Raw genomic sequence first — 12,040 nt, forward strand, 5'->3', positions numbered from 1 at the left:
CTCACCTTAGAGAGAGCGTGAGAGACTACAATAGCTTGAGCTTTTATCACAAGGCTTGAGCTTACAAAGCATGATAATTTGCAAAGTTCCAATGTATTTATTTTCACTAAATCTACAAAACTACGCTTCTTAACAATTCCAAAAGACAGACAGATTCCTTTACAAACAGTCAAAGAAAAGCAACTTTTTATTAACCTCACCACTGATACTTAGCAGCGACAAGAACTTCTTCATACTTCTCTGCAGCATTATCCCAACTCAAATCTTGTGTCATTCCTCTTCTCTGGAGCCCTTCCCAGCTCTCCTTGTACTCTCTATACGTCAACAAACAGTTTCCTAAAGCATGAATCAGCTTACCTGCTTCCGCGCTATCAAACGTCCATCCAAGACCCGTTTCACTGTACGGGTCAAACTGTTGAACCGTATCCCTCAACCCTCCCACTGCATGGACCACCGGAATGGTTCCATAGTTCATTGCATAAAGCTGGTTTAGACCGCACGGTTCGAATCTCGAAGGCATCAGCAGAATGTCTGCACCAGCTGTTATCCTGTGAGCTGTTTTAACCGAGAAACCAACCCATCCCCTTGCTTTATCCCTGTATTGGTGCTCCATTTGTCTGAGGACTTCTTCAAGATCCGGTCTCCCTGTGCCTAACATAACCAGCTGAACATCCTGGCTCATCATCCATGGAACCGCCTCAGCTATCAAATCAACACCTTTCTGGTGATCCAATCTTCCAATAAAACCGATCAGCGGAACGTCAGGTCTAACAGGTAAACCGAGCTCTTTCTGCAATGCAGCTTTGCATTGGGGTTTACCAACGTTAAGAGTCTCCAAGGAATAGTTCGTATAGTCATCAGAGTGCAAGTGAGTATCAAATTTCGGGTTCCATTCTTTTGTGTCGATACCGTTCACAATCCCTCTAAATTTCCAGTCGTTTTCATTTATGATGTGATGGAGACCCCAACCTCCTTCTAAGGTCTTAACCTCCCAGGAGTATCCATGGCTAACAGTGAGAACTCTATCCGCAGCTTTAAGACCAGCAGCAAAAATGTTGAAGTGCTCACCTCCCACAGGATCGTACAGCTTGAAGCTATCCAAGTAATGGCCCGGTAAATCCACGTGTGAGAAATCATCTACCGGGCCGCGACCCTAAAATTTACAACCAGAGTAGGATTATGCATACAAGAATGAATCAAATAAATTTTAGTTTGAGACATACTAACCTGGTGAGCAATGTTATGGATTACAAGAACAGAGCGTGTGTATTTCATTAGACCGTGATCTCGGTAATAGGCTTTCAGGTAGACAGGTAGCAAAGCAGTGTGCCAATCATTTGCTATAAAAGCCAAATTTCCATCTCCATAACAAACACCTCCACAAGGAACATACCAAGGAACCTGCAAACATTCCCAAGAATCCGAACTTGGTTGGTCCAAGAAGGAAACAAACTATCCATTTACGCTCATGGTACTGGAGTAAAGGTTTACCTCAACAGCGGCCTTGCAAAACAAAACCATCCGCTTTAAGATATCCTGGATTCACAAAAAAAACAAACTTAGTTCATGTACATGTAGGCTGATTATTGATTTTCTTCAGTAAAGAAGAGGGAGAATAATATAATCTTACGAGTCGATTTCCACCGTAAATGTTACTACTCAGATGCCGAAACACAGGGCTATCAATGAAAACGAAATCCACACCATCAATATATGCATGGTAGTACATTACTTCCATATCCTGCAGTCCATGTGAAACTTTCTTTACCTCAAATCTTTTCGTTAACGAATTATATATGAACAAGAAAGAAAATGATAATGCTGATACATTAACAGATGTTATACCTGCCCGGCCACCTTATATCTCTTCCGTACGCCGACATCCTTGGCTTCCTCATACTCTGCATATCGAGGAACCACAACCTAACACACAAAAAAAAAAAAATATCCATAACCAATCAGAGAGTTTATATGACACGAAATAAACACGTTCTATGATAAATATTACCATAACCCTATGTCCACGCCGAGCTAAAGCCTTTGGCAAAGCCCCTGCTACATCTCCAAGGCCACCTATATCATTTCACATAGTTTTCAAGAGAAGGGTACTTATGGACAAGCAATGCAAAACCGTACAATAGATCAAAGACCACAGTAATTACCTGTTTTGGAAAATGGAGCACATTCTGCTGCCACCAATATCACGTTCATGACATTTGCTCCAGCAAGTGGAGGTGGCTGCTCTACGTCCTTCGAAGGTTCATTAGTATCACTAAAGGGTTCTTCATGTATTTTTTCCTCTTTTGTTTCCATGTACTCTTGTGTCTTTATACTTGATGTTTCAGGTGTTTTAGTCAGGTAAGACGGTAGTGGGTCTGACCAAAATGCACCAGCAGGAGATTTGCTCGGATTTCCAGAGGAAGTTTCAGGATCAGTAGTTTTCTTCGAAGAGGTTACAGTAGAAGATGGTTTATAAGGAGGATCTACACTGGAAGCTACAACGCTAGACCAAGGTTTCCCAGTATTGGCTACACCGGATGGTTTCTCTTTCTCAGGAGAGGTTACCGGGGAAGAGTATTTTGCAGACGCTGAGTTTTGTTTGCTGCTCGGCTTAGCTTCTGGTTCTTTGTTCAGGGATGACTTGCCATAGCTGGTTGAGCTAACACTACCGTTGCCGTCTCCATCCATCTTATCTTTCTTAGTTGCATCAGTAGTATTTGCATCTTTAGCAGAAGGCGTTCCATCGTCCAAGTTAGGAGTGCTCTGTTTTATAGATGAGACCAGCTTCCTCCTTTCAGCAATCTGAAGAGGAACAAGATAGATTAAGTGAAATAATCTTAAACATATATGTCAAACAACAATTCAATACTGCGAACCCTAAAACTACTCAAGAGCAGCCTCCAAAGCAGAGTTAAGAATCATGTTCTCACAAACTGCTCATAAAAGATGGAATTTTTCTATCTTTACAGAGCAATTTCATTGGCCTAATTCTCACAATGAATACGAGAAAAAGGATTAGACTTTCAAAATGAAACTCCAGATCAAAGTCAGCGTTAATCTCAGTCAGGGATGGATGGATCTACGAACCTGGTGAAGAAGGTTTCTTTGCATATCAAGAACCTTCTTGCTCTTCTCGATGGTAGCTTGAAGCGCATCCTCCTGCTCATCTCCTCCACTCGGAGTTCCAGAAGAATCTGAGCCCGTAGCTTCCACGCACTTCCATCGGCGTCCCAAGACGAAGCTCCGGCGACGAAATGTCAGCGACCTAGAAGCGAAATCAGGAGAAGAAACTCGGACAAGACTCCAACTCCTAAGCGTAGACGAAGTGACGCGACGCTGGCTCTTGATTTGACACAGCAGAGGGAAAGAGCTCTCAGCAACTGATGCCATTCACTCGTTCGACTAATTTCTCTTTTTTTTTTGAAAGATGATTGAGAAGATCACACACAGACTCCGACAGGTTTTGACAGAGAGAAAGACGAGAGCTTTGTGAGTGAAATTACGAGAGGCGGAATCAAACAAAAAAACACAGAGTCGTGTAATGGAAAATTCTTTGCGGGCCACGAAGAGATAACCATAAACTCTCAAATTATACCGTCGCGTGATTCACGAGCCCAAATTTATATTTTTTATTTTATTTTATTTAGTTCTCTTGCAAAAGCATTGGATTAGGCAGATGATCTACGCCACATACTTCTTATTCCTCGTGATTCCCCTTGTGCCCGAAGCGATCTGAGCCGTCCAACTTTACTGATACCAAGATTCGATCGATTTTCATTCTATTTTTCAAATAAATAAATACCATATAAAAGTCATCTAACAAATAGTTTTCTTTCTGGTTGACAGACGTCGACGAATGCGATATATGATTCATTTTCTTTTTTTAAGAACAATCTATTAAATATTATTTAATCATTTCTTATACTTTGAAGGAAAATCATGGCTTGTCTTATTTCCACGAAAACACAAATCACACTTAAATCAACGTTTTAAGAAAAGATGCAAACCATAAAAGAGTTATACACGCCGAGAGATGTTTTCGTTTTTGGTAAAAATCTCTCTTAGTTACGAACACGACACGTCTTACGGATCTCCCCGGCACGACCCGTAAGAACTCCGTTCCGACCCATTTTCACCATAGAGACACCAAAGTCATGGAAGAAGGTTGACCCACGTGCCTGCTGCAAGACATAACCCCTAGTCTTTGAATTGTCCAATAGAGCAGCATCCGACTGGAATAGCCCTCTTCTCTTAGCCACTAGCTTGAAGTAGCTCACGTCGAATGTCTTGAAACTTCCTGGATCCATCTCTAGAGCCGTCGTGGTGTCTGCCGGCTTGCATTTCTTCCTGAGGTTACTGGCGTACTCCGAGTCCAAACTTGGGTCGCTGTCTCCTCTTCCGGTGAAGTTGTAAAGACGGTTTGACATCAGAGGACAATGTCCCATTCCAATAGTGTGTCCACCTTTATAAAGAAAAGACAAATCATATATATGTATTCACTAATACAATTCATTCGTGATCAGTAGCCAGACTATATACTATCATGCACTTGTCCGTACCTGAAAGAACGACTAGATCTTTCTCGTTGAGTCCCTTTGTGCTAAAATCGGTGATAAGCTTGGTGATGTTATCAAAAGGTGATGGCAAGTTGACCTCATTGATATTAGAAACCCTACCATCTCTTCTTCCCGTTTCAACCTCCCACGTTGGTCCTTCAAACTATAAAGTCAACGTAGATATTTATATACAGTGAATTCAAATAACTTTTTGTATAATATTTTGGGTTAATGCGAAGATTATACTCACTGCAACCACTGCGTCCCTGGCAATAAGGGCTAAGATATCAGAACAAGAAACTATGCCAGGGCACACTTTTTCTAGAGCCGCCTTGGAATCGTCTATGATGCCAAACCCTCGAAGGCTTAGGTTAGGAACCGCATTCTTCTCGGCTTGATTGTTCGATGAGTCTAACAAAATTGATCCGTCACATCCCTATTGATAATTATGATTCACTCATTAGATGATCGATCACTCTACCCGATATCTCACATTGTTAATTAAGAAAGTGAGAGTATAGAAAAGTCATGAGCGATTTAGAAACATACCCGCACGAAGCAGTCGTGGAAGAACATTCTAAGCAAAGGAGCACCAAGGGTAGGCGCTTTCTTCATGGCAGCAAACACGACCTTTTTAACAATACCCTCGACCTGTGGGCAAGTTTTGCTGTAGAAGCCTACTTTCAAGCCTTGTGCATTTGCTTCTGCTAGCAACAACACTAAGAAAAAGCAAGAGACAACTGATCGCTTAGATGCAACCATTTTTTAGATTGACTCTTAGCTTTTGCTTTTTGCTCGATTGATGATGGATTGTTGATGAAGGTTGAAGTTATTTATACTCGATTATGTAAGCAGTCTAAACTGAAACTTGAATACTATAAGAGTTTGTGGTTAGAACATTGATATTAATTAACATCAAAATGTAGTTGACTATCACCGGTCTGCGGTGGAATGCTTGTTGTATATTTGTTGTTCTATGATCAATCATTGTTTGTAGAAATAAAAGGCAAATTGACAACTTTTAGTTGTGTGTAATACTAGTATTTGTTATGCATGCTTGCATATATATATATTGCTTATGTTTATGTTACGTATGCTTGATGTATACTGCGCCACCAGAAACAAATGGCTGCCTAATTATTTTCAAAAAATCCCAATAAACACAAATTGGGTTTCTATATTTTAAATTTCGTGTGTAAGCCATTGTTCGACTGTAGTTAAAATAATGTCTAATATACATAATGAAAATATATAGTAATCAATAATAATTTGCTGATACCTAACTGAAAACTTCCAACTTACAAGAGAAAAATATGAAAATATATCTGTAAACATAAATAGACAAAGCAATAAGAACCATATAGGACATGGACTATTATGCCTTTCTATTAAAAGCATGCTAAATATATTTGTTTGCTATGCGCATGCTAAAATATAGTTGTAGCTTTTCTAAAATTTTAAATAAAAACAGATAAGATGTGCTTGAAAATAGTTTTAAGAAGTACGACTCATGTGTATTCGATTTTCTGAAAAATATAAGTTTAGAATTAAAGTATTGTTAAACCAAGAATTGAAAAAAAAACTTATGAAATCAATAGTTTCCCTTCAGTTGCACCAGTTACAGGCTGTTAAAATGTTTATCATAGTACTGTAAATCAACACAAGTTGATTGTTACAGAAGAACAATGTCAGCTTTTTATTAAGTCTAACTCATTAGCTAACTAAATAGTAATATGTTAACTAGCGACGAGGAGACGCACGATGTAAACATATACTGTATAATCAATCTATTTAGCTGGGGACGGTAATGACACTTGAAAGTATTTAACTAAATTTTAATCTTACTAAGAATATACTTATAATCTTTGTTAATGAACTTCTATATTCTTGGACGTTATCGCAAACAATTAATTATACACGTATGATATTTGTCAATGAAATGTTTAATTCCTAGACGTTATGTCGCCAGCAATTGTTTGATCCCACATGCATATATTATCCATGCATTATAGGTCCCCGTAATGTTATTTGCATGTTCCTCCAATCATTTGACCGCTACGTTTTAACCTTCGTTAGGTGGAATCATGTATTAATATCCTATTAATCATGTGGATGAAAATATACTATTAACTAGCAATCATAAATAAATTTCATAATCAAATAGAAATAGTTTACCAGATCAACGTACAGAGCTCTAGAAAAATTTCTGAATAAATCCAAAAACTTGTGTCAACTTTGCTATAACATATCCAACTTGTATGTAACCTTTCAACTAATTGCTGATGATACTTATTCTTGTTTACATAAATAGTGGCATATTCTGCTACAAATGGTAAATCACATGCCAAAATTTCTTGAATATAAACCTAACCCCATAATTATTACTTTCCCGCATCTTAACTAGTTGATTGTTTCCATGAAAACGTACAAGAAAATACAAAATTTTGAGTAAACAAAATACAGCCGCCTAGGTTTGATTAGTTAAAATAGTACCGAAAACTGTGTTCTTGTGAGCTTAAAAGCGTTTTGAGATACATGGTACAGAAGTACTACTGTCGCTACCGTCATGATAAAGCCGCAGAATCACAGCTGCGGTTTCTTCTATTGCTTTATTCGTCACATCTGCAACCGCCACAAGAATAATTATGACAAGATAGCAAAAACAGAATGGTGTTTAAGTGTGTGTTGTGTTATTACCAATTACGGCCCATCCAGGGTTTTTGGCATAGATCTTTGACGCGAAATCAAGTTCTTTCCGAACAAGATCGAAGCCCGAGTATCTGTTCTCTCCTACCTTATCCACACCTAACGTTTTAGCCCTAGTTCTCCTGATGGCTTGCAGCACAACAAGTTGAATCTTCAAACCAAAAACTCTCCTCGGTTCAACCTCAAAAAGCGTCTTGGGCGGTTCCACACCCATCACAAACGGTACATTTGCGACTTTGTATCCTTTCTGAGCAATATAAGTGGACAGAGGCGTCTTTCCCGTCCGTGAAACACCGACAAGAATGATATCAGCCTTGCCTAAGTTCTCTGGCAAAGTCCCGTCGTCTTGCTTAATGGTAAACTCAATGGCTTCGATTCTTTTGAAGTATGCGTCGTTGAGAGTCTTGAGCCTACCGGCAGCTCCACGGGTAAGACCTGACGGAGACACACCCAAGTGAGAGGCAATGCCTTGGATGATTGGTCCTAAGATATCAACTGAAAGCACTCCCAACTGATCACAAGCTTCTTTAGCGGATTTGGACATAGAAGGATTGGCTAAAGTGTAGAAACACATTGCCTTTTGCTTCGCCGCCTGCTTGATAATCTCTAACAGCTTCTCTTCATCCTCCACCTGACCAATCCCAACAAAAAAGAAAACATACAATTCATATTTAAGGATCATGTCTTTTTGCTCATATGATCAATAATTAAAACTCTCAGCCAATAAAAAAAATCAATAATTAAAATTCTCAGCGAATTAAAAAAGAAGCTGTTAATAGTGATACATACCCAAGAGAAGAGGTGTGTGTTAACGGGAAAGCCACGATTGACCAAAGGATCTTCGAATTGGCCCAAAGCGGCGTTAACGGAGTGCTCAGCCGTCCACCCTGTCCCGTCTGAAAGCATATATATCGACTTTCCCGCCACGTCATCACTATCGATCGCAGACGTCTTTCGATCAGCCTCCTCGTTCGTCGTTACTTGACGGGAAGGTGCGTCGTTGTTATTATCAGTACGATGAGTCGGACGGTCGATCTTAACAGCACCGGATCGTAAAGCTCGGCCCATGGACCATCGATTCAGTTTGGAACTAACCTTCTTCTTCGGTGTCCGAGGGCTCGAAGGAGAAGGAGGAGGTTCGGAATCAGGCTCGGGATGGCCTTGTTGATTCATCATCGACGGGTTACGTTTCTATCTTTCTTTACCGCTAAAATTGATTTTTTTAACACACCATTTTGAAAATGAGAAAATTTTGGATTGTGTGCTCTTTCATCTCCGTCTCTTTCGTTGCTTTGCTTTGCTTTTCTCAATCATGTGGACTCTCCTCATCTATCTATGTATGCCGTTCAAATCGAAACTCGGGACACCCCACTCCCTTCTCAAAGCTTCTTACTCTGTTTCTGGTCTTGTCATCTATGGGCTTGTGGCAGCTACTAGTTGCTCTCGCCACTTTGCTAATAGGCCGTTATGGTTCAGATTTGATTTGGGACGGTCTGTATAGCATCTTTGGGCTTCGTTTGATATGACGGGTTCAGCCATTATTTATGGCCCATAAAGATAGATAGCTCGGAATAAGTGACACCAAAAAATAAAAGATAGCTGGAAATTAAGAAATCATGATGAATATGTCATGCTATTCCATGTGTGTCATCTCTATGAGAAATTACACTTAATTGTTAAAATAATTTTCTTTTTTTTATTGCTAAGAAGATTAAAGAGTTTGTACATACATGAAGTATTATGTATAGAATAATAATAAAAATATAATCCTACTCAATTATAAAAAAAAAAAATGATGGGTCCTAGAAACCTCCCTAACTTGATCCGTTTCTCCTCTGTCTATTTGTCTTCTTATATGAGAGGTTGATGAGATCCACAAGAAACTCCCAGATTCATTTGTTCTTCATTTCCAAAATATAAGCATTTGAACACTCCTAGCTGATAACTTCCCAATCCAAATATATCAGTCACTGCAGGTTGAGTTAATTTGCATGTGTTTGATCCAACCACAGACGCAGCCGCAGGATTTAGATTGGAGATGGCATTTCCTCAACATGGTTTTATGTTCCAACAACTTCGTGAAGACATTACCCCTGATCAGCTCCCTTCTTGTCTTCCTCCTCATCCCTTCAATGGTACTAGTTTCTCTCTACATAGATAGACAACTAAAATTTATAAGTAACTTTTATTGTCTTGTTGGTGTAAATAGGAGGAGGAAACTACATGATGAACAGATCTATGTCATTAACGAACGTGCGAGACGATCCTCATCAATCTGTTGATGAGGAGAATTTATCAGACGATGGGTCACATATGATGCTTGGAGAGAAGAAGAAGAGGCTGCAATTAGAGCAAGTTAAGGTATTAGAAAAGAGCTTCGAGCTTGGTAACAAGCTTGATCCAGAGAGGAAGATACAACTAGCTAAAGCATTGGGGATGCAACCGAGGCAAATAGCGATCTGGTTTCAAAACAGGAGAGCTAGGTGGAAGACTAGACAGCTCGAAAGAGACTATGATGCACTCAAGAAACAGTTTGATTCTCTTAAGTCTGACAATGATTCTCTTCTTGCCCACAACAAGAAACTCCTTGCTGAGGTATATATAACATATATGCATTTATCTAATTATATGTACAAAGTGTTTTTTTTTAACTTTTAGCTTGACATTGGTTGGGTTGTTTGGTTTTACCAGATTAATAAAGTAAAAATGAATCTGATATCTCATAAGTTTAAGAGTAAACATGTTTTAAGTATTTCTCTTCCTTTTTGAAATATTTTGGAGAAAACATGTTTTAAGTTTAATTAATACAAATTTTGACCACTTTTTTTTTACTTGGATTGCTTCATGAATTTGTCCAGTTTAAATGTGCATGGCTAATTATATATGAAATGCAATAGATTATTGTTAGGCTCATGATCCAACACTATAAGATGTTTGTCAAAAGGCAGTAAGTGTTTTGTTTGTTAAACAAATGGTTCTAGGTGATCAATGTATTAATTAATACCTTCTCATCTGACTTTCAAGTACTGGCATGTGAGGCAACCGCTAACCAGATAAGAGAACAATATTATATACTCTTTCCACTTCAAATTAATCTATGTTTCGAATTTTTCACATTTATTAATAAAATACATTAAATTTTAAGTATATAGTTTTTTGTGATTAATATTTTTTCGTAACTTTTAACTAATCAAAATTTATTAAATATAATTAATTTTCTTGAAATTTAAAGTTTATCATTATTATCTATTAAAAATTACATTGAAAAAAGTAAAAATACATCTTTTTAGAACATTTTTTTCTAAAAAGATTAATTTGAAAAGAGAGGGAATACATACTAGTTGACTTAACTATCTTTTTGGGGCTTTCGAATGATTTTTACTAAATCTCGTTAAAAACAGAATCTATTTAAGTATTACAAAGGTAATGGTTACAAGTCTTTTTTTACAGAAAAAAATAACTCAAGTAAACATCTAAATTCTGTAGCCTTACATAAATTAAAAATCATTATGAAAGAAGGTTTTATATCTTACTTTATAAGTATATATTTCAGTCATTTTCTAAATAACTTTGCTGATATATCAAACAATATATTGAAATAGGTCTTAGCTAAATGTCACTTAGTAATGAAATCGTAACTAATGAATACAACATTTTGGATCTACATGTGCCTCAATGAACTAATTTTGTCTAAATTCTAAAACTCAACATTTGATTTGATGCTTAAGGTAATGTCTTTAAAGAACAAAGATTGTAACGAAGCAAGCATAATAAAGAGGGAAACAGAAGCTTCATGGAGCAACAATGGAAGCACAGAAAATAGCTCAGACATAAATCTGGAGATTCCTAGAGAGACCACTACAACACATGTGAACACGATCAAAAACCTTTTCCCTTCATCGATTCCGTCTTCTACACATAATCATGACCATCATCAACAGAATAATGAAATGGTTCAAGAAGAGAGCTTCTGTAACATGTTTAATGGCATTGATGAAACGACGTCGGCCGCTTACTGGGGATGGTCTGACCCAAATCACAACCACCAATTCAACTGATTCATGATCCTATATATAGCTCGAGGGCACCACCACCATGTCATTATCATCATCATCATCATCATCATCATCATCATCATCAGGAGAAGAAACAATCATCACTTATTTGAATATGACTATTTGGAAGTATTGTTAATCTTTTAATTTAAGTTGGCTTTTACTTTGTTTGTTTTGGGTTTGTAGAGCGTTGGTGTATAGTGGGAAATTTGTTGTTGTTATGATTTAATAAATGAAGTTAATTTTTTTTTAGCAACTTATATATGGATCATGAGTTTACAACTTGATGAAGTTAATCATAAAACCATCTCACACATTTTTGCTAGTTACGGAAAACTGGACGAAGTGATCAGAAGCATTGCCATTAATTAACAAAAGGTTAATACGAATACATTCGAATATGGCTCTTATGATAAGAGTCTTATCCCAACCTGACAAAGATTTATAAACTACGTTTCATTCATTTATACAAAGAAACTCTTTGAAGTAGTCTATGACAACTGGTTGTGTGTGTGGATCAAGTTCCAAGTTAGACATCAAAACCACTTGAATCCAACAAAAAAAATCTACCTCTAACCAGTTGGGTGGGACTAAAACCATGAAGTCTTCAAGAAAATTATAATAAATATAACTGCAAATTTTATATTATGCATGTGAGAAAGATTCAAATGCATGTGACCTCGAGTGGGATTCCAGCTCTGCCAGTTACGTAACATGATCCAT

At 37.7% G+C, this 12,040-nt stretch overlaps 4 protein-coding genes across 4 annotated transcripts; 1 reads left to right on the forward strand and 3 right to left on the reverse strand.

Moving 5' to 3' along the window:
• Window positions 1–23: 23 nt before the first annotated feature.
• Window positions 24–3,547, reverse strand: LOC130512514 (starch synthase 2, chloroplastic/amyloplastic-like). The gene is made up of 8 exons (XM_057010576.1): window positions 3,088–3,547; window positions 2,163–2,802; window positions 2,009–2,073; window positions 1,846–1,923; window positions 1,631–1,741; window positions 1,492–1,536; window positions 1,228–1,401; window positions 24–1,153 (listed from the first exon to the last, which is right to left on the reverse strand). Exons 1-8 carry the CDS (start codon window positions 3,388–3,390, stop codon window positions 197–199), a joined length of 2,373 nt encoding a protein of 790 aa, XP_056866556.1. The 5' UTR covers window positions 3,391–3,547; the 3' UTR covers window positions 24–196.
• A 381-nt stretch (window positions 3,548–3,928) lies between these two features.
• Window positions 3,929–5,373, reverse strand: LOC108837202 (peroxidase 27-like). Its single transcript, XM_018610268.2, has 4 exons — window positions 5,106–5,373; window positions 4,807–4,992; window positions 4,560–4,719; window positions 3,929–4,462 (listed from the first exon to the last, which is right to left on the reverse strand). Exons 1-4 carry the CDS (start codon window positions 5,316–5,318, stop codon window positions 4,062–4,064), a joined length of 960 nt encoding a protein of 319 aa, XP_018465770.1. The 5' UTR covers window positions 5,319–5,373; the 3' UTR covers window positions 3,929–4,061.
• Window positions 5,374–6,919: 1,546 nt separating this feature from the next.
• Window positions 6,920–8,911, reverse strand: LOC130495166 (pyruvate, phosphate dikinase regulatory protein 2-like). Its single transcript, XM_056986392.1, has 3 exons — window positions 8,052–8,911; window positions 7,254–7,893; window positions 6,920–7,178 (listed from the first exon to the last, which is right to left on the reverse strand). Exons 1-3 carry the CDS (start codon window positions 8,436–8,438, stop codon window positions 7,072–7,074), a joined length of 1,134 nt encoding a protein of 377 aa, XP_056842372.1. The 5' UTR covers window positions 8,439–8,911; the 3' UTR covers window positions 6,920–7,071.
• Window positions 8,912–9,051: 140 nt separating this feature from the next.
• LOC108859378 (homeobox-leucine zipper protein ATHB-20-like) lies at window positions 9,052–11,568 on the forward strand. The gene is made up of 3 exons (XM_056986393.1): window positions 9,052–9,397; window positions 9,472–9,857; window positions 10,991–11,568. Exons 1-3 carry the CDS (start codon window positions 9,301–9,303, stop codon window positions 11,318–11,320), a joined length of 813 nt encoding a protein of 270 aa, XP_056842373.1. The 5' UTR covers window positions 9,052–9,300; the 3' UTR covers window positions 11,321–11,568.
• Window positions 11,569–12,040: the final 472 nt, after the last annotated feature.

The sequence above is a fragment of the Raphanus sativus genome, chromosome 5, assembly GCF_000801105.2.
Source record: "Raphanus sativus cultivar WK10039 chromosome 5, ASM80110v3, whole genome shotgun sequence".
In the NCBI taxonomy this organism is placed as follows: Eukaryota; Viridiplantae; Streptophyta; class Magnoliopsida; order Brassicales; family Brassicaceae; genus Raphanus; species Raphanus sativus.

Coding starts and splice junctions, on each gene's coding strand:
- LOC130512514 (XM_057010576.1), bottom strand. CDS start 3,390: ATGGCATCAGTTGCTGAGAGCTCTTTCCCTCTGCTGTGTCAAATCAAG. Junction 2,074..2,162: donor TGCTCCATTTTCCAAAACAG/GTAATTACTGTG, acceptor GAAATGATATAG/GTGGCCTTGGAGATGTAGCA. Junction 1,924..2,008: donor GGCGTGGACATAGGGTTATG/GTAATATTTATC, acceptor TTTGTGTGTTAG/GTTGTGGTTCCTCGATATGC.
- LOC108837202 (XM_018610268.2), bottom strand. CDS start 5,318: ATGGTTGCATCTAAGCGATCAGTTGTCTCTTGCTTTTTCTTAGTGTTG. Junction 4,993..5,105: donor TCCACGACTGCTTCGTGCGG/GTATGTTTCTAA, acceptor AATTATCAATAG/GGATGTGACGGATCAATTTT. Junction 4,463..4,559: donor AGATCTAGTCGTTCTTTCAG/GTACGGACAAGT, acceptor TTCTTTATAAAG/GTGGACACACTATTGGAATG.
- LOC130495166 (XM_056986392.1), bottom strand. CDS start 8,438: ATGATGAATCAACAAGGCCATCCCGAGCCTGATTCCGAACCTCCTCCT. Junction 7,894..8,051: donor ACACACACCTCTTCTCTTGG/GTATGTATCACT, acceptor GGGATTGGTCAG/GTGGAGGATGAAGAGAAGCT. Junction 7,179..7,253: donor CCCTGGATGGGCCGTAATTG/GTAATAACACAA, acceptor TGGCGGTTGCAG/ATGTGACGAATAAAGCAATA.
- LOC108859378 (XM_056986393.1), top strand. CDS start 9,301: ATGGCATTTCCTCAACATGGTTTTATGTTCCAACAACTTCGTGAAGAC. Junction 9,398..9,471: donor TCCTCCTCATCCCTTCAATG/GTACTAGTTTCT, acceptor TGGTGTAAATAG/GAGGAGGAAACTACATGATG. Junction 9,858..10,990: donor ACAAGAAACTCCTTGCTGAG/GTATATATAACA, acceptor TTGATGCTTAAG/GTAATGTCTTTAAAGAACAA.